This window comes from Lemur catta, chromosome 3 (genome assembly GCF_020740605.2).
Source record: "Lemur catta isolate mLemCat1 chromosome 3, mLemCat1.pri, whole genome shotgun sequence".
Lineage (NCBI taxonomy): Eukaryota > Metazoa > Chordata > Mammalia > Primates > Lemuridae > Lemur > Lemur catta.
The window spans coordinates 23,633,359-23,659,302 of NC_059130.1; the positions used below are offsets into that span (position 1 = coordinate 23,633,359).

At 46.1% G+C, this 25,944-nt stretch overlaps 1 protein-coding gene across 2 annotated transcripts; it reads right to left on the minus strand.

Moving 5' to 3' along the window:
- Positions 1-5,568: 5,568 nt before the first annotated feature.
- GJA5 (gap junction protein alpha 5) lies at positions 5,569-22,170 on the minus strand. 2 transcript variants are annotated; one of them, XM_045544847.1, is made up of 2 exons: positions 22,000-22,170; positions 5,569-8,669 (listed from the first exon to the last, which is right to left on the minus strand). In XM_045544847.1, exon 2 carries the CDS (start codon positions 8,634-8,636, stop codon positions 7,563-7,565), a length of 1,074 nt encoding a protein of 357 aa, XP_045400803.1. In that variant the 5' UTR covers positions 8,637-8,669; positions 22,000-22,170; the 3' UTR covers positions 5,569-7,562. The 2 variants fall into 2 exon arrangements, with proteins under 2 accessions (XP_045400803.1, XP_045400804.1); XM_045544848.1 differs by having other exon boundaries at positions 5,569-8,666; positions 22,000-22,106.
- Between the last annotated feature and the right edge of the window lie 3,774 nt (positions 22,171-25,944).

The following is a 25,944-nucleotide window of genomic DNA, read 5'->3' on the forward strand; positions in this document are numbered from 1 at the left end:
CTGACCCTGGGCTCCTCCCAGCCCCTGGAACACACAATGAGGTTCTGTTGGTTCTGGTTCTATTGGTTCTGGTTCTGTTGCTGGTGTTAGTTTGCTTGTTCATTTGAATCTGTGCTATTTTCTCCCACTTGAAGGTCTTATCCTCCTGACAAAATAAAGTCTTATTCCTCTTTCAAAGCCAATTTCAAGTGCTGCCTACTCTGTGAAGCTCTTCCTGAGCTCTCCCCTCCCTCGGTTCTCCCCTTACTCTGACAACCTGCAGTGCCGATTTTCTCTCTTACCACACTGAGCACTTCTCCCTTGTAATAGGGCATCGTTCTCCTCCCCTGCAACGTCTGCAGAGGTTGAGGACAGCTTCTCTCTTACTGATATCCTCCCAACACTGCCTGCCCATGGCCTTGACCCAGTGTGCAGTGGGCGCCCTGCACACTCACCACACTGAAGTGTGCAAGAGCTTGTTGGGTGGGGAACCTGCCTACCACTCCCACTCCAGCGTTCGGCCAGCTCTAGAGGCCGAAGCTGGCAGACCATCCACTGTCACAGTTGGTGGCCTGGGTGCTGGGGTGGGTGCCTCCTGCTAACCTTATTCCACTTAACGGTGGCAGTCAGAGCCCAAACAAAGAAACATTTCTCCAGGCATGAGTACTGTGGAAATGCAGAGAGGCAGCTCCTGGCAGCCACCCCAGGGGAACACCAAATTTAGCCCAAAGGTTGAGTATAAATATATTTAAAATGTTTTTATTTCAAAAATGACATCATAACATTAAAATAGTTTATAAAATAAAGAGAATTAAAGCACCCACACAGATCCACCAAACAAGCATGACCACTTTCGTTTTTGTTTGTTCATCTGGAGTCTTTGGTCTTATAAATATCTATTTGTACACATTGTAATCACAGTATGCACGCAATTTTGTATCTTGACTTTTTACTTAAGAATATATGACATGCACTTAAGAAAAGCATAATGCAGACAGAGAGACAAGAGTTTGCATCTCAATCCTACTACCTACTAGCTGTGCAAGTTACTGAATATTTCTAAGTCTCAGTTTCCTTATCTGTAAAGTGGGATCAAATGACCTAGTAGGATTATTGTAAGGATGAAAATCTAATTCAAAAAATCTCTTTGCACAATGTCCAGAAACCAGTAAGCATCTAACAGTTAAAAGTATGTTTCATTATTATTACGAAAATATGTGAGTTTTTTTTTTATTTCAGCATATTATGGGGGTACAAATGTTTAGGTTACATATATTGCTTTTGCCTTGCCCAAGTCAGATAGTGATCTACAGATTCAATGCACTCCCTATTAAAATACCAACATCATTTTTCACAGATCTAGAAAAAATAATTCTATACTTCGTATAGAACCAAGGAAGACCCCATATAGCAAAAGTAATCTTAAGCAAAAAGAACAAATTGGGCAGCATCAATTTATCAGACTTCAAGCTATACTACAAGGCTATAGTAACTCAAACAGCATGGTACTGACACAAGAACAGAGACATGGACCAATGGAACAGAACCGAGAACCCAGATATAAAACCACCCTCATATAGCCATCTAATCTTTGACAAAGCAGACAAAAACCTATACTGGGGAAAAAATATGTGAGGTTTTTAAAATTGACTTTCCCAAGCCAACAACATCCTACACAGGTTTTTACATTGGTTTCCAAATGTGCAATTTTACCTTAAATATTTGTAAGCTTAAACTCCTCCTGGTTATATTTTACTCCATTGAAAGAAAAGTCCCAGGAAGGCATAAAATAACTTTCCACACTACTCTGAATCCTGCTGCTGGTGGAACAGCAGCTGCCACCTGAGAGGCTTTAGTCTTGGCCAGGCAGCTGAGCTCAGGGCAAGGAACACTCCCAAAAGGGTTCCTGCATGGTTCTCACTTTCTCTCTGAGGAATCCTTTGTTAGCAAGTAAATGTGCCCAGTCAAATAAGGGCCTTGAATCAGGGTAATGGAAAATTCAGCTAGGGTTAAGGAACTGAGGGGACCCTAGTCTTGTTTCCAAGCCATGACCTCCCCAGGGCTGTGCTGCCCTCACCAGTAGGTAAAGCAGGTAGGTGTCAACTTGGGGTGATTTCAGAGATTAGGTTCCATGCCAAAAATCATCTCCAAACCCACTATCATGGCTTGGTGAGTTGCTTGTAAGTCTTGCTACTGGTCATTACTTTGGCTTAAGGCTTTGAAGCTACTACATCTATAAACAGCACATATATTGCTGGCAATAGCGTCATCTGCCAGCTTATTCATCTGCACCTCACTGTAATTCTGATAATGGACCTCACCTTATACTCTATCCAAGACTCTGCCCTCGTGCCCCACATAGAAACCAAGCCCTTAGGATAAAGCTCTGCTTTGCCCATGTCAGACTCCTTTCCTTGAATCTGGAGGTCTAGCTCCAAATCCAGATCAGACATGTCAGCTACTACTGCCAGCTGAGACATGTCCCCAACACAGCCTGCCTGCCTGGGGCCTTGCATAACTTCTGGGGTTTGGCTTCCCTGCCAATGTGCTTCTCCACCTTCCCTACTCCCTGCCTCTCTGTGTACTTGATGTCTTGCTGTTTTGACTCCTCTGATGTCAAGGCTATCTGGACCATGCCCTGCTGGCTCTTCCCCAGCCCCTTTGGATATAGCCTCTGCCTGCTAGCCTGAACTCCCTTTGGGGCCTACAGCTAGCTCTGTTCCCAAGCACCCCTGCTACCCCTCCCCATATCTACCTCAGGGAATAGGCCTAGCTTAAAAGGCCCCAAGTGTGTTATGAGAATTTATACTGGTGGAAATAGTATAGGGCTTTTTAGAACTTAACATATAATATTTACTTGTTTTAATTCAAATCTTTTATATGTGTTCCTTCTGCTTCCTTGAGTGAAAATATTTTTGTCCCTTGAGGTTTTTGCAGAAAGAGGTATATGTGTTTTGCAACAGTTGGTGCCAAACAGTGTTGTTTTAGGTGCTATTGAATTCTGTGCCTTTCACAACTGTTGGACTGAGATAGGGAACAGCTTATTCTGGGGTTTCCTGGAAGGAATTTGGATCCCTCTCTGTGACCTGAGTTCTTCCCCTACCCATCAGTGGCTGGCTTCTAAGCTGCGAGATCTCAGCTTCAATGTTACCTCCTGTCTTTGTCCATTTTTGTGTTGCTATAAAGGAATATTTGAGGCTGGGTAATTTATAAAGAAAAGAGGTTTATTTGGCTCACAGTTCTGCAGGCTGTCCAAGAAGCATGCTTATAGCATCTGCTTCTGGTGAGGGTCTCAGGCCAGTTCCACTCATGGCAGAAAGGGAAGGGAAGCTGGTGTGTGCAGAGATCACACAGTGAGAGGAGAAGAGAGAAGAAGCAAAAGCGAGAAAGATGGAGGTGCCAGGCTCTTTTCAACAGCCAGTTCTCATGGGAACTCAGAGGGAGAATAGCACTAAGCCATTCATGAGGGATTCTCCCCCATGACCCAAACACCTCCCACCAGGCCCTGCCTCCAACACTGGAGATCAAATTTCAACATAAGATTTACAAACCATATCCAAACTGTAGCACCTACTCAGAAAGGACTTTCTACTTGCCCTACCTGAAAAAGGTCCCTCCCCCTACCCTTGTTAGTCACCTATCTGTTTCCTTCATGGCACTTACCACAATTTGAAATTATTTTATTTGTGTGCTTACTTGTGTTAGAGTGCCTTCCCCACTAGACTGTAAGCGCCAAAAGGCAGGAACCATGTCTGGTTTATAAAATTGTATTCCTAAGTCTTAACATACACCTAGCTCAAATAGCTGTTCAATAATTATTTGTTGAATGAAAGTTTTTCATTTTTCCAGTAGAAATAATAAAAACTATAGACCCTACCCTTCTCTGATGACCCTCAGGTGACAAAAGAGAGGAAAAACCCCTAATCCTATTCTATTTACATGTCTAGTATTTGAAAATTCTGTTTATTGTCAAGGGTCAATACATGAACTGCCTACAGAGGATTCCAGTATCTGCTGAGGATTGGGGAGTGGACAGTATTTGTGGCAGCTCCGTCCAGCCTCACGGTTTTCCTCATTTCCACATCGTGAAAGCAATCCTTCCAGATGCCTGCAAGGCACCTACTACCCTTATTCTTTTGTTTTTCTCTCTGCTATCAAAATTTGCTGTTAGGAAAAGAATATGAAACTCATTCATACTATGATTCTTCACAGGAGTATTATTAGCATTTAAGCACTTACACGTTTTAGCCATTGGAATGAAACAGGAGTGGTAGAAACTCTGGTCTTATCTGGCACTGGAGGAAGGAAACTAAGGAAAGGGACCTGCAACTTGGAGTGTATTCACTGCATTATCAACCAGCTTATACTCTTTAGTGATACCTTTAGAGGGGAGGGAGAAGGAAGAGAAAATGAAAGTAGAGATACAGGAAATCTTACTCACTGTAAGTCCCTTGGCTTTTGCAGTCTGGGCTTAATATAAACTGTTAAATGTTAATAGCTATGTTTATAAACTATGAGATGGACTGCTTTTTTTCTAGGAGAAAAAAAATGGGTCCCAGATGCTTTCTCTATTTGAACTACTCGGGCATCTCTGGACCTTACCCTTGGACAGTTGCCACGTGAACTCCTTAGTCTCAACACCGGTGTCTTAAGATGTGTTCTATGATCTCTTTGCAAGACCTTTTTAAAAGAGCTTTCCTGCCCTGATAAACAAGACTTCTTGGTAGTTAAGACAACACTTCTGGTTGTCTTTCCCAGCCTTTGTTTCTTTCTCTCAGAAATGGCACCCATTTGTTGGTGAAGGGCTGGGTGGTCCCTTGACACTTTGTTTGGAGCAAGAATTATTTCTCCTCTTCCAAAGAGATGAGATCACTATCACAGAAGCTGCCCCACTGTCAGGGAACCTTCCTGGACCGCAGTTTCCATGTCTGTAAAATGGGGCTACTAAGACCTGTTTCACAGAGTCATCTTTGGGGTCTCCACTTCTCTAAAGCCTTCCCACTCTTTAAGGTCCAAGTCAAGTCTCCCCTCCTCTATGTAGTTTGTCGGTTTTTCCCCCATACGTGTCACTTCCTAAAGCCTTGTGGTTCTTAGAATCAATAATAAATGAATTCCTGTTTAATTCTGTTCTAATTATTATAGAATATAATTATGTAGGTTAATTTAATCAGCTTAGGTAGATTGTGAATTCCATAGGGATAATCATCACTCCACATTCCAGGTTTTCAAATACTATGTGTTCAAAATAATAAAAATAATAAAGATAATCATAACAACAATTACCATTTCATGACTGACTGTTATGTCCCAAGTATGTTGGGACATAACAACCCTCAATAAACAACCCTGTGAGGTAGACATCTCTAGGCCCAATTTACAGATAAGGAAACCAAGGCTCACAGATTAATTAGCTTGCTGGAGTCCAGGTGTAAATCGGCAACCAGAATTTTAATGCTTGCATGTCTGACTCCAAAGCTCCTTGCATTACTGACTTACTGATGGGGGGGTCCACATTCTCCACACACACCCCCAACCAAGTCTGCTATCCTTCTCTTGTAGTCACAGCATGAAAGGGACACAGAAGAGAGATAGATGTAGAGATAGACTTTATTAAGACAAATTACACATATTACTTTCTTTTTCCTTCCTGAAAGCCTCACCATCAAGAATTTCTTTCATAGAATTTCTAATTCAAAAACACTCATCTCACAAACACATTTCAGAGACAGAATCTTAATGCCAATGCCAACCAATAGATAAAAGTTATCTCTCCCCATCCCTCCCCCGCCAGGGACCTGAGATGACCAGTCATTCCTCCCTCACTGGGATCCTAGTCACTTTCCTCCACTTATCTATTCTCATCCTGCTTTCCACCCACCAATGGCATCCAAATATCAGCAGAGGGGCCCAGAGATGGGCAGGTGGGGAGCACGCTGAGGCTCCTTCTGGGCCTTCAGCCTCCTTTGTCCTGACCTCTCATGCCTATCCGTTTAGGCTGATAACACCAAGACAGTAAGGCTCAGCCCCTCTGCCAGGCAGCAGGAGAGGAGGGCAAGAAGACATAGTTTCTCTGTGGTTCCTGTCCTGATTTCAGGACTCTCCTCCCCTTCACCCATCCTAACAACACACACACACACACACACACACACATGCATTTTTTTAAAAGTAATCATCTCTCTGTAAGTCTCAGCGTTCAATTCTGAGCATCCTTTACCTTCATCCAAAATGGCAGCCACCCATTGTAGATCCAGTGAATAGGGGAACCAGGCCAGTCCCTGGGGAAGGCAGGGCTTTTCTGCAGCCCCTACTTGGCAGTCTTATTGGAGGCACCAGGGAGACATAGGAATCTCTGTGTTCTTTAAATAAGGACCCTGCCAAGACAGCTGGAGATTCCCCTACTATTTCATGCCCCTGCTGAAGCCTCCAGGGAAAGAGAGATCTGGGGGCCTCCATAGCTGTCAACACACCTCCTCTTGGCACTCTTAAGTTGGCAGTCAGCAAGGGAAATAAATAGGAGGGAAAAATAGTTTTCCAGTGTTTTCTCTCCTTTTTAATTTTCATCTTCACAGCAGAATTATTTTTCCCAAGGGGAATCTGAGAAGCACAATGCCCTCCCTGTCTTAATAAGACCAGGGGAAATTCTGCTGGCCTCAGTGGCTGGTGATCTGGTCAGGATCTGAGAGAGGACAACGGCTTCTTGGGCATTCCTGTAGATAAGGTCTTCAGAGGAGCACTGGATAAGCAGCCAGAGGAGGAAGGGAAGGGATGGTTTCTATCATCAGATTGAACTGTAAAGGAGCCATAGGATGACAGGTGGTGGCAGGAATTCCACTGAAGTCTGTGTGTACAGTGACTCCCTAGAGGAGCTGGCACCTCCATGGACTGGGTGTACACCCTGGCAGAAGGAAAGGCTACAGCATCACCAAGGTGGGACATTTGCCAGAGGTGCATACCAAGGCACTTGCAAAGTGGAGTCTGCTGGTCAAGATCCCTTTTTCAGACTGAGCAGAGGATGGGGCAGCCACAGGCAGCCCAAGGCCACCTCACCACCATTCCAAGGAATAGCCCATACAGACAACAAATTCAAGAGCACATCTAATGCAAGTTCCTTGATTCGTGCTCTCTATTGGCTAGGAATTTGGGGCTCTTCCTTAGGGGAGGAAGGGTGATCAGGTCAAGGAAGACACAGAAACTTGGAGAACACATCTGGTATGCTGCTGGTATGTAGAGTCATTCTATCCCTCTGGCTATCCCTTCCAGGCTCCCTGGTTTTGCCACGGTTTTTGCCATGGTTCCCTTCTCTTCCTCTACCCTGTACAATGAGTAATTTGAAAGGCTTCACTGCGTACACTGGGTAGAGGATGGGGATGGGACAGCAGCCTGAGTGGGTAGCCATGTCTCTGACTAACTCAAAGAGCCCTGGTTATACTTTCTGGAATTAATGAGCAATGCCACTGAGACCTGGGGACCAAAAGGAGCAGAGCAGTGATGACAATGAGAAAGCATGAGGTCAGAAGGGACACACTTTCCATCTCTGAGCTTCCTTTGTTCCCGCCTGGTCCTGGTCTTCCCATGCTGAAGGGTCACACTGATAGGTCATCTGACCTGGCCTTGCTGCTAGCCTTGCTAAGACGACGCTTGTCACTGTGGTAGCCTTGGGGGAGACAGTGACCTGGTGAGCCTCCACTGGGCACCTCGGGCTTCTGGCCATAGTGAATGTGTATAAAGCCCTCCCCAGGAATCTGCTCCTGGCCTCGCACTTGCTCAGTGGCCAGGTTGTCAGTGTTCTGCTGGGAGGCCATGTTGTTACTGAAGGGATTGAAGAATTTTCCCCCAGGGCCATTCCCCAGGCACCGGTTGAAGTCAGGGGGTGGTGTGCAGCTCTGGACCATGCCTGCAGAGGGGCCAGGAAGCTGGCACTCAGCTATGCCCTGTTGCGACTTGGCAAATCTCTGTCTGATCTTCTTCCACCCCAAGTGGTAGAGTTCAGCAAGGCTAAGGAAGAGGGACAGTCCAGCCACAGCCAGCATGAAGACAATGAAGACATTCTTCTCCGTGGGCCGGGATACATAACAGTTGACTGGGTGGGGGCAGGGACTCCTACGGCACACATGCAGGGTGTTCAGGAAGATCCCATAGAGGAGATACTGGCCCACGATGAAGGCCACCTCCATGGTGGTGCGGATCAGGATGCTGCAGACATAGGTGTTGAGCAGATTGCCCTGGAGGACAATCTTTCCATTCACTTCCTCCCAGCAGGACAGCTCTGCCTTCCCTACTGGGTACTCGTAAGAGCCAGTGCCCTGGACCTCTTTGGCCTTCTCAGCCTCGCGTAGCTTCCGCTTCTCCTGCATGCGCACCGTGTGCATGGCGTGGCCCATGTACACCAGGGAGGGGGTGGAGACGAAGATGATCTGCAGCACCCAGTAGCGGATGTGGGAGATGGGGAAAGCTTGGTCATAGCAGACGTTCTCGCAGCCGGGCTGCATCGTATCACACTGGAAGTCAGCCTGCTCATCCCCCCAGGAAGACTCGGCAGCCGTGCCAAGCACAAGCATGCGGAATATGAAGAGGACAGTGAGCCAGACCTTGCCGATCACCGTGGAATGCTTGTGGACTTCCTCCAGGAACTCTCCCAGGAAGCTCCAGTCGCCCATCGTGGCTCAGCCAGGAGACAGATGCCAAAACTGCTGCAAACAGGAGAGTAAGAGAGAAAAGGAGAAGAATGATTCTACAAAGGTCTGGACAGTCCCATCATGTCCTTGGAGTCCACTGATCCATACCAATGTGTTTTTGTAAGAAATTGCAACTTAGAAGTCAAATGCACCACTGTAAGAACTCTTCCTCTCCCCGACTCCCGGCAACAATAAAAAGAGATTCAAAGTGGTCATATTAGCAAGATTAGAGCATGGTGTCCCACACTTTAATGGACCTAGAAATCAACTGAGCTGTGTGTTACAATGTGGACTCTGTGCTCTTACCCCAGGGAGGTCTGTGGTGGCCCCCAGGAGTCTGGACTGGCAACAAGCAGCCCAAGTGGTTCTGATTGACGCACCTGGAGAAACACTTGGAGTAGTGGAAAGAACACAGGACTGGATTCTGCAAATGTGACTCTGGGCATTTACCTTCCTGAGTCTGTTTCATCTGTCAAATGGAAATGGGAATAGCTACATGGGAAGATTTCGAGGATTAAATGAAATGAGGTGTATGATATGCTGAAAATCATACCACAAGCATTCATCTTTGGTATGAAACAGGAATTTTTTATGGCTCCAGAGGGCAGAACTAGGTGGAGGAGGAAGGAGTGAGGCTGGGAGTGGCAAATTTGGCCACTCAGAAATCACTCTATGATGAGCAGAGCCATCCAGCATGGACCAGCTGTGCTGGGAGGTAGCGAACAAAAAGTGTGCTTTAGTCACAACCAGCTAAAGGTATCACAGATGAATACTAAGCTTCCCGCAGCCATAAGTGGCAGGCAGCATGGATCATCCCCTCAGGGCAGCACAGCCATTCCAGCTGTGCAGCTCGGCTTGCCCTGCTGCCGACTGTTCTGTGTACAGAGGTACACAGACCTGTTCACTCTTATGTCCAAAATAAATGTCCCAAGGCTTTATGTCTCATGCAAAATCTTCCCTTATCTCGCCCCTGCCTGTTTCTTCCACCTCATGTCCTGCCTGTCCACCTATCCCATGAGTTCCCTTTATCTAGCCATGCCAAGTCTTCCCAAATGCCCTCCTTCCGGGCTCTACATGCCCCCTCACCCCTAGCTGAATCCCATGTGCCCTTCAAAACTTAACCTAGTCATTGCTCCCTCCAGCTCTCTCTGCTCCCTCAAGCTGAGCCTCTTCAGCTCCTGTGGTGGCCCTGGGACACTCATTCCTCTCCCATCACTTGCCATCCTATATTGCAATCCCCTGCCTGTCTGTGTTCTCCCAGTAGCGACTCTTCTGTAGAAACAGAGACTGTCTTTTCCTCTGTATCATCAGAGCCTGGCCCAGAGTAGGTGCTTAGTAAATCTCAGTTGAGTTAGGGAAGGAGAGGGTTGTAGGCATTCATGTTTCCTATCTGATGGCAAACCAACTCCCTGTTCCTTGCCTGCCTCCTATTGGCAGGGTGAAAAGCCAAGGATCACTTTTTCCGTCTCCACTGCAGTTAGTTCTGGTCAGTGAGGTGTAGGGAGAGTCTAAGGTGGAGGGAGTGCTCTGGAAAAGGTTTTTCCATCCCCCAGTACATGGAGGGAACCTCACTCACAGTCCTCCCTGCACCCACACTTCCTGCCTGTGGACAGGGTTGTGTGAGCCAGGAACTCTAAAGCTGCCCAGAGAATCTCAGAAATGCCAACCAGTGCCCTGAGGCCTCTGAATCAACCCTTGAGCCACTGACCTCTAGAATTCTTACTTGGTGAACAATAAATGTCCTTATGGTTTAAGCCTTTAACCAATCCTAATCAACAGGATAACAAAAAGATAGGAGGGACTGAACATAAATATTCCCTTCTTAGAATCATAAAACCTCAGATTTGGATGGAATCTTAGAGGTTGTCAAGTTCAAACTTTGACTTTCATTATCTTTACTGCCAACATGCTCCTGGTTCCTGTTGGAACATTCTTTATGCTTATGGAGAAAGACAAGGTAGATGCAGTACATTTCATAATCCAGGTTTCCTTGGATCCCAAGTTGATTGTTGCCTTGATAGAGACCAACCTCCTGGCTCTGTCTTCTCCCAGCCCCCAGGTCCCCAACCTTGAGAGTATGCAGAGTCCCTGGGAATGAGGGAGTCCCTGAGTCAGCGGAAAGGGTCTTATCTCTGCCCCTCTCCATATCAAAGACCCATCCGGGTCTTGAGGCCTTTCCTGTGGTTTGTGATCAGACAACTGCCCCTTTTCCTAAGGTGGTGAAGGGTCCTTTCTTTCAGCCTCCAAATGTGGAAAATTGTAGAGCATTTGCTCAAAAGGAAAATGGCTGATTAGATAAGCCTTTGAATGGTCTGTCATCTCTTCTGGGCACGTGTACAGTGTTCAGCACTTTCGGGGTCAGCCACACACGAGCAGTGACCAGACTATGGTGAGTGTCTGAAAGAAAGAGGGAGGGAGAGAAGGGGAGGAATAGAAAGAGAGAAGAGGAACAGAAAAGGGGAATGACAGGGAAGTTGGAAAGAGAGAAAAAGAGACAACATAATGGTTAGAAGACAGATACAGGAGTTTGGTAACAGAAGTTCAAATTTTTCTACTGAGCTTAGATAAACGATTCAGTCTGTGTTTCACTCTCCTCACCTGCCAAATGGAGATAGTATTATTTAGCTCATAGAGTGCTATGAGGTGATACATAAAAAACATTCAGCACGGTGCTCAGTATATAAGAACTGAATAAAAGGCAGCCGTTGCTAGCAAAGAGAGTGGTGGAGAAGAATGAGAGTAGAAGAAGGAGAGAGAAAGAGAAAGTAGAAAGTAGAGAGTAAAGTGCATTATGAAGGAGAAAAAGAAATGGGGGGAAAACAAAAGGGAAAGAAATGAGAGGAAAATGGAAATAAAAAGGAAGCAAAAAGCAGCAAATGTCATATTCTTCCAGGATTTGGGACAGATTTTTCACACTCAATCCCTGAAGACTTTTCCCTTGATCTTCTCATTCTGTCACTCTGTCCTTGCCAGTCCCCCAGGAAGCCTAAAAATAGTTCCAGGCAAAGAATGTTATGCTTTGGTCTGCTCTGCCAAGAGGCTTGACTGCTGACGCCCTCACTATGGTCCAAGGAATCCCACCTAGAAGTAAAGCACAGGTGCAGGATGGGAACATCTTGGAAACCCAGAAAGACAGTGTTAGGAAGGATGTCTTATCAGGAAGGAACAAGATAAACTAGCTGAGGACAAATGGTGATGAGGCAGACGCCCTGGGCCCTGGCAGAGGAAACAGGGTGAAGGAGTTTGCATTTATGACTTCCTGCTGACATTCAGGCAAGGTCAGAGAAACTTAAAGTTGCTACCATGTCCCAGATGCTCAGTTCACAGTGTGAAAGGTCCCTGGCTGAAGTTAGTTTTCCAGCTACATTGGCTCCCTTTGGCCCCCTCCCCCACCCCCCAATCTCAGCCACAGAAATTTGTAGATTAGATACTCAGTGAGTTTACTGGGTGGATAGCATATAAAATGCTTTGTAGATTATTATCCATTGCTTGGCAGGAAGTGTGTTAGGAGGGGCAAGGGAAGCCGCCCATGCCATGAATAAATTCTATCAAATACAATGGTAATTTGCTTCATTGCTTTAGCAGTTATCTTCACTGGCTTCCTACTGTTTATAAAGTCCAAACTCTTTAACTTGCCATTTGAGAGCCTCCACAGCACAGCCTCATCCTATCTTTTTTCCGCTGTTGCTCTCACATACTCAATACTTAACCTCCACAATTCCCCATACACGAATACACATCCCACAGTTTGTCACCCTTTTTTCTTGTCTCTTCATGTTCCCTCTGCCTAGAATGTCCTTCTTCCCTATCATTCATTCATTTACCACGTCTATTGAGTGGTCACAAAGTGCAAGGCTTCAGGCTAGGCACAGAGCATATAGCAGGAAGGAAGGGAAACAAACAGGATTCCCTGCTTTACTGAGTTTAACTGCCTTTATTTCCTTTAATTAAGGGGTGATGTTAAACAGACAATTTCAATAAAACATGTTGTGTGTTAATATTAAGGAAGTACAAGGTGCTATAGGAATATGGGGCAGGAACCTGAATCTGGTTTACTGGGTTCAGGAAGGGTCCTGGGTAACTGTGTCTACAGCCCTCTGCAAGGGATACAAGCTCTGAGATTGCCAAGGCAAAAAGAGAAGGTCTCTAGAACCTGGATGAGAACACCCCAACTCTGAAGGTTCTTCACTCAAAACCTTCAGCATCCTCATTTAATATGTCATATCCTAGAATAAAGCAGATTTGGGAGGGGTCACTAGGGAACTTGTTTGGTAATAGTAACATGGTGCTTGGGGAAGGGAGAGGGCCAGAGGCAGGATTGTATGTATAGTGAGCATGAATCATTTTATGCCTTTACTTCATATTATATGGCTAGAAATAAAACTCAGGTATCTACATTCTTAATCCAGTGCACTTCCTTATGGTGACATTGTGGTCCCCCTTTCCTTTTCAAAGGAAACCATTTCAGAGCAACCTAGATTAATCATAAACTCATAGCCAGGACCTATTCTCCTGACCCCACAGATTCAGGATGAGATGGAGAAGTCTTCTAAAATTGACCTTAGCCCTCTTTGATGTCTCCTGGACTTTAAAGGACTCTAAATTACCATCCAGCCTGTAGGACACATTCTCACACGTGGTTATATGCTGCCTTAGACTTGTTTTCCAAACGTTTCTTGTCTATCAGGTCTACAGGTACTCTTTTGAGTCCCTACTATGTGCCTGCCTCTGTTCTGAGTACTGAGAACAATACCTAAGAGGTACTGGGCTGACATATATTAGGCACTCAACGATGTCTATTAAATTAGTAAAATCAGGCATTATTCCCTCCCTCAAGTATTTAACAGATTTTCCCCTCAAATGGGTAATATACTTCACAAAGTCAAAAGCCTTGTTTTCTACTTTTTATTCTTATTGTATTAGGTTCTCTCAGTATGAACATAATGAATGTTTTCTTAATGATTGAAGAAAATGTTTGTTCTAGCAGTCAGATTGCAAAGTGGCCCTAAAGAGGCTCAAATCTTCCTTCTTAAGTTCAGCCATAAAAATAAAACCTTACAATAAATAAATAAAAATAAATTTTTACACTGTTCATAATGTGCCTATATGTTCTCTTGTTGGCTCCAAGAAGGCAGGACTGTATTTGTTCTGTTCAAGACTGAATACCTTCAGAATATTATAGACCTTTAATTTTTATTGTTGAATGGATGAATCCTCATAACCAATTTGTGGGGTGATTGTTGATTGTTCTTGCCTCTGTTTTACAGAGGAGGAAACATATGAAGAAGATGACTTGCTCAAAGAAACAAGATTAATGGGGGCAAAAGCAGGGCTTCATTTCAGAGTTTCTGATCAAGTCTGATACATGCCAGAAAGTTTCTCTCCATCTCCCCTTCCAGGGTGGAACTCATCAATTGTTAGGTCTCCACACTTGGGACTTCAAAAGCTCCTGCTAACTCTGAGGCATTGAATGATTAAAGACGTGACTCTGCTGTTCAGTGATAAGGCCCAGGGGTGATCTTTTATGCAATCATGCAAATATTTACTATGATCCCTTGCTGTGACCTGCACTGTGTGGGGTGCTGAGAAGAAGTATAGGGAAATCTATAATTCAGTTCAGTTTCATAAACATTCACTAAAGTGTCTTCCTATGCCCGCACCACGCTGAAAGCTAGGGGTCCAAAAATCAGTAAGACTCCATATTGAAGAAACTCACTGCCTAGTGGGGCATACAGACATAGCCAATGTGGCACTAGCATATGCACATGCATAAGAGAACACTGAGCCCAGCTAGGAGTGGGGGCAGGTGTTTGGGTGGAGAGGACATCCCAGAGGAGACAACCCTTGTGTAGGAGTTAGGTGTACATGATGCTTATAGGGGTATGGCATGGGTGAAGGAGATGCAGAAAATACGAGGGAATTTCAGGCAAAAGCACAACTGCATGAACAAATTCACTGAGATGAGAACCAGCATGGTTTCAGTGTACAATGAGCAGAACAGGGAGCAAGAGTCTGCAGAGTAGACAGGAGCAGATTGTGGCGGGCTCTGGAGGCCATGTCTAGGAGTTTGGACTAGTTCTCAACCCACATGATAGACTATGCTCAGACCCTAATCTGACAGCCCCCAAATGGGGCTGGGGATATAAAAGACTGCACAATCAATGATGCCCATGCTTGTGGCAGTCCTTTATAATGGCCCTAGCACAAACTAGGCGCAGGTGACAGGTGCCTCCCAGCACACTTACTGTAACCGCACCCTCGTCTCTCCTGCTTAAGAGGGTATATTGTGAGTGAGCGGGAAGCTACCATACGGATGCCTTGAAAATTCGCTACCTTCTGTTGATTCTAGTTCTGTCCTCTGGAACCACACATAGTATCCCTTCTAATATAGTATTTTACATTTTTGTGACCCTCTGAGTCAGCAGCTGGGCCTTGGGCTGAACTGTAAAACCTTCAGGGTCTCATGTACATACCAAGAATTCTTTGCTCTAGTAGCCGTGTATTCTCTTTCCAGCTCAACCCTGAGCTCCTTGAAGATAAGCTGCATGTCTGTTCATCATTGTATTTATTCCCCCCTGAAACTCTCCCACCCCAAACCCCATCAGTGCTTAATACTGTGCCTTGTGCCTAGTAGTGTGTACTTTATAAAAACAACAATGGACAAATGATAGCATTTGGGCCTCTTAAAACACCTAATGCCAAATTGATCAGGGCCAGTCTTTCCCAGCTGCTGAAGAAAAGGACGAGAGTGCACTCAGGTGGTAAGCAGCACTTGGGGGCCATGCTGCATGTCAGTTAGAGGGGCCTCCCTGGGAAGCTGGTGTGGGGGCACCTGCCCGATGACTATGGTGACCAGAACACCACGGAGATGGAAGTCACTGAGCCTTCCTTTTGCCCACAAGAGAGCCCTTTGCTAAGCTGAGCAGGACTGGATGTGTCTAGAGCAGAGACTACATCACCAAGGAGTATTCCTTCACTGCCTCCTCCCCTCAAATTACAGGGGAATTATCCAAGTTTGTTAAAATTAGATTATAAGAACACTTCACAGAGTCTGAGTCTAATTCTGGACCATGACACATGTTCTGGACAGTATCTAACAGATCTCTGCTTCTCAATAAAGGTTGTTATTCATAGTAATAATAACAATCCCCTGGACCCATGCTGTAATTCCACTCACCATGTAGTGGAATGTGGCACAGGACAGGGTTGACTTGCTCCCCAATTAAGAGAATTCTGTTTTAAAGGGACCCAAAGGGCCTCACTTAAAGGATGCCTTAAATATAGCACCATGTCAGTTCAGTTTAGTTCAGAAAGTGTTTACTGAGCTCCAATGCTATATGCCAGACCTCAAGGTGGTTTTATAAAGTAAAGCGGCAAACGTAACTGTCATCTCAGAACTCTGTGTACATTTTTCTGGTTTTCTCTCACCCCAATAGTTTCTCCCTAAAATGGATGTATGGGGAGAATTACATGAGACAGTGGTCTTGATCCTCAGCTTCCTCAGTAATCGTTCACACCCTTTGAGATTCTCAGCTACATCTTCTAGTTTACCCAGAGTTACACATGGAAAAGAATTTAAATTTAGGTGATGATGATAATAATAAAATGACACACGGAAAAGAATTTAAATCTAGGTGATGATAATAATAAAATGACAATTGTTGAGACGTTTCTATGTGTCAGACACTCTGCGAGTTTCTTTATGCATGTTTTTTCATTTGATTCTCACAACAACCTGAGGAAGCAGGGCCTGTTCTCATCCCTTTTTACAAGGCTCAGACAGGGTGACTTGAGTGGGATCACACTGCCAGGAAGGGATGGAGAACCCAGCGCCTGGCTCATCTGACAGCAATGCCTCCGCCTTAAGGACTGGGCTGACCTCTATTTCAATCACCCACAGTTCCTTTCCTTGTAAACCCCTTGCCAGTCAAAGGCTGGCCACTTTTATACAAGATGACTGGAACAGAGAAATTTGTGAGATAACTGTTAGGACAGAGAGCTGATTGTGAGCGGTTGGGGGTAATTCTTACATTGAGGATTTTCATTCTTTTCCTGATTTAGTTTTGTTGTAGCTGCTTCAGCCTCAGGGGAAATGACCAGGCATATGATATAACTATAGCTATGGAGTTGGGCAGTGTGCGCAACTTCCTCAGAATCAGATGTCCACCGGGGGCCTGCATCCCTGACCCCTGACCACTACAGAGGGAGAGGAAGGCAGAGATGAGAGAGGAGAAAGAGACAGACAGGTGAGGTAAAGTACAGTGCTCACTTTAGTCTTCCTCCTCGTCTGGCGTGGCAGACAGTTAACTCCTCCGTAAGCTTCATTATTTTACTCTGGCAAGGACAGGCTGGTCCTCTCAGAGACACCCCACTGGCAGACAGTTGGTTCAAAACCAAGGAGGTGGAAGGAAGCGGGCAAAGTGGAGACAGAGATTTATGCTACGATAAATAATTTTCTTCTTAAATGGTTGGAAGAAGAAATATTTACAAGGAGTAGATGGGAGGGGTGGTGAATGGAGATATTAAATTACAAAAAATTATTGGGAGTTCCTTATTAATTACCACAAGGGAGTTGACTAGTACTATGAAATTAATTATTAATGGAAATTCTATTATGATAATGTCATATTTCTTTATTATTCCCACCAGCTTGTCATAGATACATAGTGCATGAGAGCTGCAAGGAACCTAGAGATCAATCAAACTCAAACCCTTATTTTTATATACGATGACTAGGGTCCAGGGAGGTTAGCTAATGGTAATAACAGCACTAAATTGAATATTTTCCATGTGTGAAGCCCTTTGTAATGTTTCTTTCTAATCCTTTCATTAACCCCCCTAGGAAAGTAGTATTGTCCCATTTCACAGATGAGAAAACTGAGACTCAGAGGTTAAGTGACTTGTACAAAGTCTCATGACCAGCAAATGCCACCTAAGGGACTTGAACCTGGTCAGCCTGACTCTAAAGTCCACATTCTCTGTCTCTGAAAAGGGAAAGAAAATCAAAGAGGCCCTAAGACTGATAGATGATGACAAACCTGTGACCAAAACCCTAGTCTCTTAACTGCAGGGCTTTTCCCACTGTACCTAGTAGTCTCGTAAGAGGCCCAGGGCCTTTCCTTTTAGCTTCTGGCTTATTGGCTGGCAAATTCTTGCATGTGCTATTCCTAGAATTATTACACTGGAGCCCTCAGCCCACAGTAGTCAGGATTCCCAGACTCTTCAGCTTCTGCCACCATTTGGCCAGAATTCACATATAGAAAGTTATTTCCTTTTTTAGCCAGTAAGTGCTCTTGGCTGCGGCAGTGTCTACTGCCCAGTTCTCGGCTGGCCGAACAGCAGGCTCTGGTGTTCCATCGATGTCAAATCCAAACAAGAAGCACAGAAACAGCAATAGTTAGGTGGTGGGACTCACAGTCTCCAAGGAATAATGGGGCTGGGCCCCTGCTTGCATGGCTCTCTAGTTGTGTGACCCTAGGTGAGTCATTTAACCTCTCAGTTTCCAACTCATCTGAAAAAATGGGAATGTTTACTCATGGGGATTAAAGAATATGTCGAAGCACCTAGTAAAGTACCTGCCACATAGGAGGCACTCAACAATATTAGTTCTTTGTTTTCTTTTCTGACATTTCCAGGAAAAACTCTTCTCAAACGTGACCAACTAGCCAACTTGATGCAGAATGTGATAGTGTAACAAGCTGGTTAATGACACAGCAAGGACTCCCCCGTGGCACTGGGTGCAGGAGAGTGACCATCAGAGGTGGGGGAAACACGGACAATGGGAAGGGTATTGCTCTACCTGTAAGTTAGTTATTTCACTAGGTGTCAAGACGCTCCGGGCAGGGCTGGAAGAGCAGGGAGGTGCAGGGCCTGCTCGGATCAGGCCCCTCTCATTCCTGTGAGGGGTCCAGCCTGCCTCCTGATGTGTCTTTAAAACAAATGTGTGTTTCATGGGATTCCTGCCTTCTGAGGAGCTGCAGCACTTTTGAATCTGGTGACCAAGATGAAGGCACTCCCACAAAGCGGGTTTTGAAGCAGACTCAGCTCTACTTGGAAGAGCAAGAGGGTGTTGCCTACTCTGTGATCTGAGGAGGAGGAATGTCTTGATCCCTAGCCCCTCTGTCCTCTCCTGACGTTCTGAATCACGGAGTTTCCAGGTGGCAGTAAGATTTGGAAGTCCCCTGTGAAAATGCAATGTTATCATTTCATGAAAAGAGGCTGTTTCTGGTGCCAGCTATTTCTTAGTGACCTTAGACAAGTCATTTCCCTTTCCTGAGCCTCAGTTCACTCGTGGGTAAAACAAAAGTGTTGAGCTGGATGATCACTGAGGCCCTTCCAGCTCTGAGTTAGAACATCTGGGGAGTTTGTGACTTGCTCACTTGTCACAGTATGGCAGGTTAGTGGCAAAGCCAAGAGGCAAGTCCAGATTTTCTGACTTCCAGCTTAGAGGTCAGCAAAAGTAGTCCTAGAAAAAAATCTGTGGTGGTACAAATCAAGCAGTACCTTCTCAGAGTTTATGTCATGGTGAGCCTTCATTGTAGAAAGGCCCTTGCATCAAATGAGGTGCAATTCCAAGAGACTTGGACTGAGGATCAGGTGAACTGCATTCTACCTTATTGTTCTCTTGTTCGTCAGGCACCTACTATGTAATAGCCATTTAAAATACTTTATTTAATCCTCATAAAACCTTACAAGAAAGATTTTTATTAGCCTCTTTGGCAGACGAAGAAAGCAAGGATCAGAGACATTAAATAATTTGCCTAAGGTCACACAGCTAAAATTCTAACCCAAATGTGACTCCAAATGCCCAAGCTCTTCCTTTTGCCCATCTACTCCTGAATTAGAGAAACTCTAAGGTTCCTCTGTGCTAATGCAATGCCTCTGATTCTGAGACCTCCCTACTCCCTTTCCTGATGAAAGTGAATGGATTGTTGAATGCTGAAATTTATTTTCCCATTATTTGCCAATATGTCAGAAGTAATTGATTCTCAAAGTGCAATCAAGCTGTCATTCACCAGGAGCCAGCAGCCTCCAACAATAGAAAGGAAATTAGCTTCTCTTCCAGGAACCCTGAAGCTTTCCAGGAAAGTGAGCATCTCTCCTCCCCTTTGGCTGGCTCAACCCTTAGCCCAGGGTGGGGCCTATGGGACTTTGTTCACACATAGAGCTGCTGGAATCCCGATGTGTGAGTCCTTCCCCAGGACAGGGGCAGAGCCTGGGCCTTGGGTCTCCCTGGACCTGCAGACTGCAGGCCATCCCGCTCCAGCCCTGACTGATCTGCACAGACAGGCCCCCATCCTGCTTTAACTGGCGGGGCCCAGAGGTGGGGTCACTGGCCACCAGCCAATAGAGATAATGAGAAACAGGCAGCAGGTGGGTGTCATTGCCAAAAAATAAGATTGTAGAGATGCTCAAATGGAAGAATCGGGGAAGCTCAGGGAGAGACGGAGGCTGCAAAAACACAGCCAAGGATGGAGGTTAGAAGAGCCCTCGGTGTGCGTGATCAGAGTAGGGTGTTCTCCCGATTGGGTCAGCCCTGATTCACTGTGTCACCTCCAACAAGTCACTTCCCTTTTCTAGGCCTTGTTTTTGTTTTTGTCAAAAGGGGAGGCTGGCAGTCTAAGAAAACTCTTCCAGTTCTAATGTCCTGGGACTTTAGGCCAGTACTAGTAGAGGGGACAGGAGTGAGGCATCCAAGAGAAGTGAACAACGACCAGTTTCAGGAGCCCACCAAGGACACCTCCGGGGCTCCTAGGCAGAGGCAAGGCAGGGCAGCCCGATTCCGTGGCCGCCCGGCTCTATGCACACTAGTATCTGGGCAAGGGGATGCTCAGACGGGGTCAGGTTGGAAGTCAGAGAGTCCCCTCCCGGTATCCCTGCTCTGTGAGCTGTGGTCCCTCAGACCCCTCACTGGCAGCTGCAGCGAGGAAAGGGCTCTGAGGGACAGCTAGGGGAGCAGGCCCCAAATAGCTCTGCCGCCCTCAGGAACCTGCCAGGGAGGTGGACAGTTCAGCGATGTCCCTAGAGAGCAGTGAATCAGGGTCTGGGCTGTGACTCTGGGGGCGAGATGGAGGCCACTTGGCCTGCTGATGTGGAAGTCGGGCTGGGAGGCCTCTAAATACCAGCTGCGCGCGTCCTTCTAGTCATAAGCCACAGCACCAGGCAAACAGAGGTGCTGTCTGACACATTCCCCTTTGTCTCTTCTCCGCTTAGTGTCACTGGGTTTCAGGTCTTCTGACTCCCTGTCCAGTGCTCTCAGCACTGCCCTACCTTCCCTCAGGCCCGTCAGACCCCACTGTGCCAGAGGAATAGCCACCCCAGTGATGAGCTGAGGAATGAGACCCAAGAACCCCTCCATTATAATAGATAGGATCCTGCGAGGGGGGACAGGGAAAAACTGCACAAGGAGACAGTAAAGATAGGAAACCCTTGTGTCCAGCATCCCCTTTTCAGTGGTCCTGCGTTGCACTTGACCCTGTAGAGTCACAGCCTTGCACAGTGTTGCTGCTGAATGAAACCAGAGGGACTCTTCTATTAATACTTCAAACCCCACATTTTATAGATGAGCAAACTGAGGCCCAGCAAGGGGAAATGTCGGTCTAAGGTCTCCCAGCCCCTGAGTTGGGGCTCTTTCACCACATGCTCAGAAGAAAGATCAAGGAAGGAGCTATAGACCCTTTCTGTTCTGGGATCCCCTCCCCGGCACAGGCTCGCGTGGAAAGGAGGCACCAGTGGGCGCTCTCCTGCGCTTCCTCTCACCGGCCTCCTCCCGCTGGCTGCAAGTGGCAGCCTGGATTTCTCACACGCGGCCACTGCACCGTGGGGACATCACACTCCGCAGGAAACTAAGCAGGGAATATTTTTAAACTATCCAACATGCCTTAGGGAGAAAAAAAAAAATCAAAACACTCCCCTAGATGCTTCAAAAAGCATTTCAAAAAAGATTCCATGCCTAGAGGAAGCATTGTAAAACAGTGTTGGTCTTGTTTTTAAAGGGCCAATTCCCTCTTAACAAAAGTTCTTGGAAATGGACTGGTGACCCACTTCTAAGATGCCCCCGGAGCATGGCAGCTCCACTAGAGGTACTGGAAGCCCAAGGAGCTCCGCTCACATTTCTACAGCTCCTTGTAAATCAAGGGAGTAATTTACCTTCTGCTTCACTAAACCTTCCTTCTCAATATATCCCAAACTCACTATTGAGGGAAATAGTGACAAGGGCAAGCAATAAACTAGAAGGTAGAGAGAAGGAGCTTTCTTTTTATCCAGCCCGGAATTCAAGTTCCTGTCTTCTAGCTACTTTCTATCCACTTGTAGTTTTAGCTCTTAAAATTCAAGTCTACCTTACCTGCCTCTGTTCCTCGTCCCTCCAACTTCCGCTGGCTTCTCCGCACTCTGGCTGCCTCTTCTCCAACTGCCCACTGTTCTTTGCTCTTGAGCCTGTCAGTTGTTCCTCTTCCACCCTCTTTTTAATCGGTGTCTGTCACCCTCCCTCCTCCCACTTCTTCCTACTCTTTCTTTCTCCACCCCTTTCCCCCTCTGGGTCCCTCCCTCCCCTCTCTCTCTCTTTTGCACTCTTAGAATCTTTGCTCTTTTTAAAAGTCTCTGCCCTCCACCTCCTTGCAGCCTCTGCTCACTGCACCCGCCCCTGAAGGAGGCAGAGCCCTCTCCCCCATGCTGCCCTCCAGATGTCCCCTCTGGCTGGGGCAGGCTGGTAAACCGCCTCCCTAAGTCTTTTCCTACCCACCCCCCTGCTGAGCCTCCTTGGACTCCTCTGGCCACGGCTTTCCTGGGGCATCAATGGGAAAACTGGCACTGCCCAAGAGATCCCTCTTCCCATCCTTTCCCCGTCATCTGAAAGAGAGTGTGTTCATTCACATGACAAGCCTTTTTGGGACCTCTGCTTTGCCCACATCAGTGAGCTGAACATCGGCCAGCACAGGAAACTATGGTCTCATAAATCACAACCACCCAACACCCAGAATGGGCACCAGGAGTAACCTGAAAGCAAAGAAATGCTGACCTCTGGGCTCCAAAGGTCAGAGAGAGGGCATTCCCCACCGCCCAGGATCATACTGTCCCCTTCTCCTCTAAAGAGACGAGAGCACCTTCCACGCAGCAGGCACTGGGCTGGAGGCTTCATATCTATTTAATATATAACTATTTTTATTTTGCTTAATTATTTCAATTCCCAATTCTACAACATAGACATTTTCTGCATTACACATTTGAGGAAATTGAGGTTCACAGAAATCAAGGAACATGATTATGGTGGCCCAGTTAGTAAGTGGCAGAATCAGGATTAGAAGTTTTAGCCAATGCCAAAATTCGCCTCTTTGCTCTTTCCACAAAATCTCCCAGCTGGAATTGAACCGATGAAAGTATGAAAGTAAGATTGTCTATTGTTAGATCATATGTCACAGGGGAGCAAATTCAGAAACTGTGGGGCATCTCTGTCCTCAAACCCACCTCATTCTCCAACTTCTTCCCCCAACTCCTCAGCTTAAGCACTTAGCCATGGACCGGTTGGAACAGATGAACGTCCATAGCAGAGGCTACTGAGAGTGGACTGAAGTCAGACAAACCAATGACTAGGAGCCCGCAGATTATGAGAGCTGGGAGAAAACCTCAGAAATCATCTGGAACAGCCAGGGAAACTGAGGCCCAGAGGGCAGCCCACTTGTCAATGTCACACACAGCAGTAGGTGGCAGAGGCAGGGCCAGAACCCAGCCCATCCCTTTGCTCCACATCCTTACCTGAAACATGCCTTCCCCATATAGCACCAGCCACAAACATCCCAAGATTTTACAAAACTGTTTCTGTAATGGGCCATATTTTTCACGAGTGAATAAGCTTGGGATCAGCAAGAGGGGAAGGAACATGGGGCCAAATTTCCTGTGCTGAGGGAGGCAACAGTGCTGGTAGAAGCAAATGCAGCATTCTTGATTCCTTGGCTTGAGTTTCCCCACTTTTTCCTATGCAGCTTCAGAGCAGATTCTGGGCCGGCCTGACTGGGTTTGGATCCTGGCTCTGCCTCTTACTAGCTGTGCACTTTTGGGCAAGTTAACTCACCTCTCTGCATCTCAGTTTTCTGAACTGTAAGTTGGGGATAATAATAATATCTACCTCATGGGGTTGTCATGAGGACTAATATTAATAAATACATGTAAAGCACTTAGAACAGTGTCTGGTACATTTGAAGTGCTGTGTATGTGGCCGCAAAATGCAATACAATACAATACAATACAATACAAAACAATAACAATACAATACCTATCTCCTCCCTGCCTGGACTATGACTGGACCCAAATCCTGGGTTAGAATTCAGTATTTGCAACCAACAGAGGGCCCTGACAATACTGTTTCTTCTTCAAACAGAAGTTGCCCCCACGCTATGACTTTGTTCCTACATCCCAGCCACTCTACAATAGCTAAGGGCACCTGGAAACACTTTGTTATGTCCAGCCAGGGATGGCCGGTTAAAGACCCCATAAAGTCTCAGTTGGGGGATGGTCTGACAGTGGGGAAGGCTTTGTGACATATTAATTCCTAGGTCACAAGGCTGCCAAAGGAGAGACTAACTCAGGCAGGGGCGGTGACAGGAGAATGCCACTTTCCTCTGAATGCACAGAAGGAAAGAATCACCTAGATACAGGCACAACCACGGTCCTGGAGGGAGTGCAGGGTATGGAAGGTAAATGTTCTCTTCCCACTTGGTGGGTAGAAAAAAAAGTAGTGAAGAAAATGGACAGGTTGCTCGAGGCAACCCAGGCAGTCTGCTGCAGGGCTGGGAGAAGCCGAGGCCTCTGACGGGGACCATCCACACAGTCAAGCAGCTCTCCAGCCTGCGCAGCTCAGCAGGCATCTAGGACAGACACCCCAGCCAAGCTGCTTCGGCAAGGCCTTCAGAAGTGTGGTTATTCCTCACCTGGCTCAGGAGAGGACTGACAAAAGTAAGAAAAATGTCATTCGGGCTGTAGGTCTGGGGTGATTCTCTAAAGGGGCTGAAAGTGGGCATCGCCACATGGCTAAGGACACCATGAGCAGATGCCCCAGCGAAGGGGGCAAGGCAGGGGCCGGGGTGGGGGCTGAGGCGCTGCCATGCCCTGCCCTGCATCCTCACAGGCAGCACGAGAAAGGGCCTTAGGAAGAGGTGTGGAGGCCTGTGTTCCACAAATTAAAAAAATATGGAGGACACAGAAAGGATTTAGGGAAGAAGCCAAAATCTGGTCAAAGAACTGGTAAATAATACCTGTAAGTAAAGGCTGTAGAAGCAGGACCACAAAATAAACTTTTTTCAACACTTACTCTGTGTCAGGCATTGGACGAGGCACATTTCTCATTCTTTTACTTTGAGATAAAAAGATAGAAAAATGACCTTATAACAACCTTCTGCACTACAGCCAGGGTCACAGCAGGTTTCATTGGCTACTTCTGCGGGCCCAGCCTGTGCTACGTTAGAAACGCAGGCCATCCCTGACCACCAGGAGCTGACATTGCAGAAAAGAGCCATTTAGATAAAACGATTAGTTTAAACAGCAATAATTCTGTGTTTGCATCAATAATAATGATATAATAAAGTGCTAAATTATATCAGGAAAAAATCATTTAGAAAACTGGTTCATATAGAGTGATCTCTTTGTTGTGCTGTAATTAAGGGGAAGAGGAAGGAATATTTATTGAAGGCCTTCTGTGTATCAGGTATTTCTACTTCACAATGCTGCGAAGTAGATAGTATGTAATTATTTCCATTTTACAGAAAAGAAAATTCAGACTCAGTGAAGTTTAGTAACTCGCTCAAGATTACTCAGTAAGTGGAGAAAAGGAATGCTGATGTCAAATGTCAGGCGCTTTCTCCCCACAGCTGAGACCCATTGGCCTGGTCAGAGAGGAGGGCACAGGGCTCTTCAGGTAGGAGCAAACAGACCTGCAGATGATATGGTAAGAATGGACTCCAACCCTAGCAGGAGAGATTGTATTTGGCCATGATTATGAAGGCGGTTCAGCACCATCTGAGATTTCCAGGAAAAGGCACCATCACCTTCTCTACAGTCTTTTAAAACTGGCATCTTGAAAATTGCTTCTTTTTTCTTCTCTCTAGAGGCAAGGGGGCAAATGAGGAGATCATTCAATGTCTCTTCTACCCAATGAATCTCTGACTCTATGAGTTTCCTTCCCAAGACACTGGTCCAGATGTTTTAAGTGCTGCCTCCCTTACAGCTTACATGATAACACGTGCAAATAATTTCTTTCAGCATCTACTTGCAAGAACAACGAGTCCCTTGTGCCTCA

Bases quoted from the DNA above. Each gene is read 5' to 3' on its own strand.
- GJA5 (XM_045544847.1), bottom strand. From the start codon at position 8,636: ATGGGCGACTGGAGCTTCCTGGGAGAGTTCCTGGAGGAAGTCCACAAG.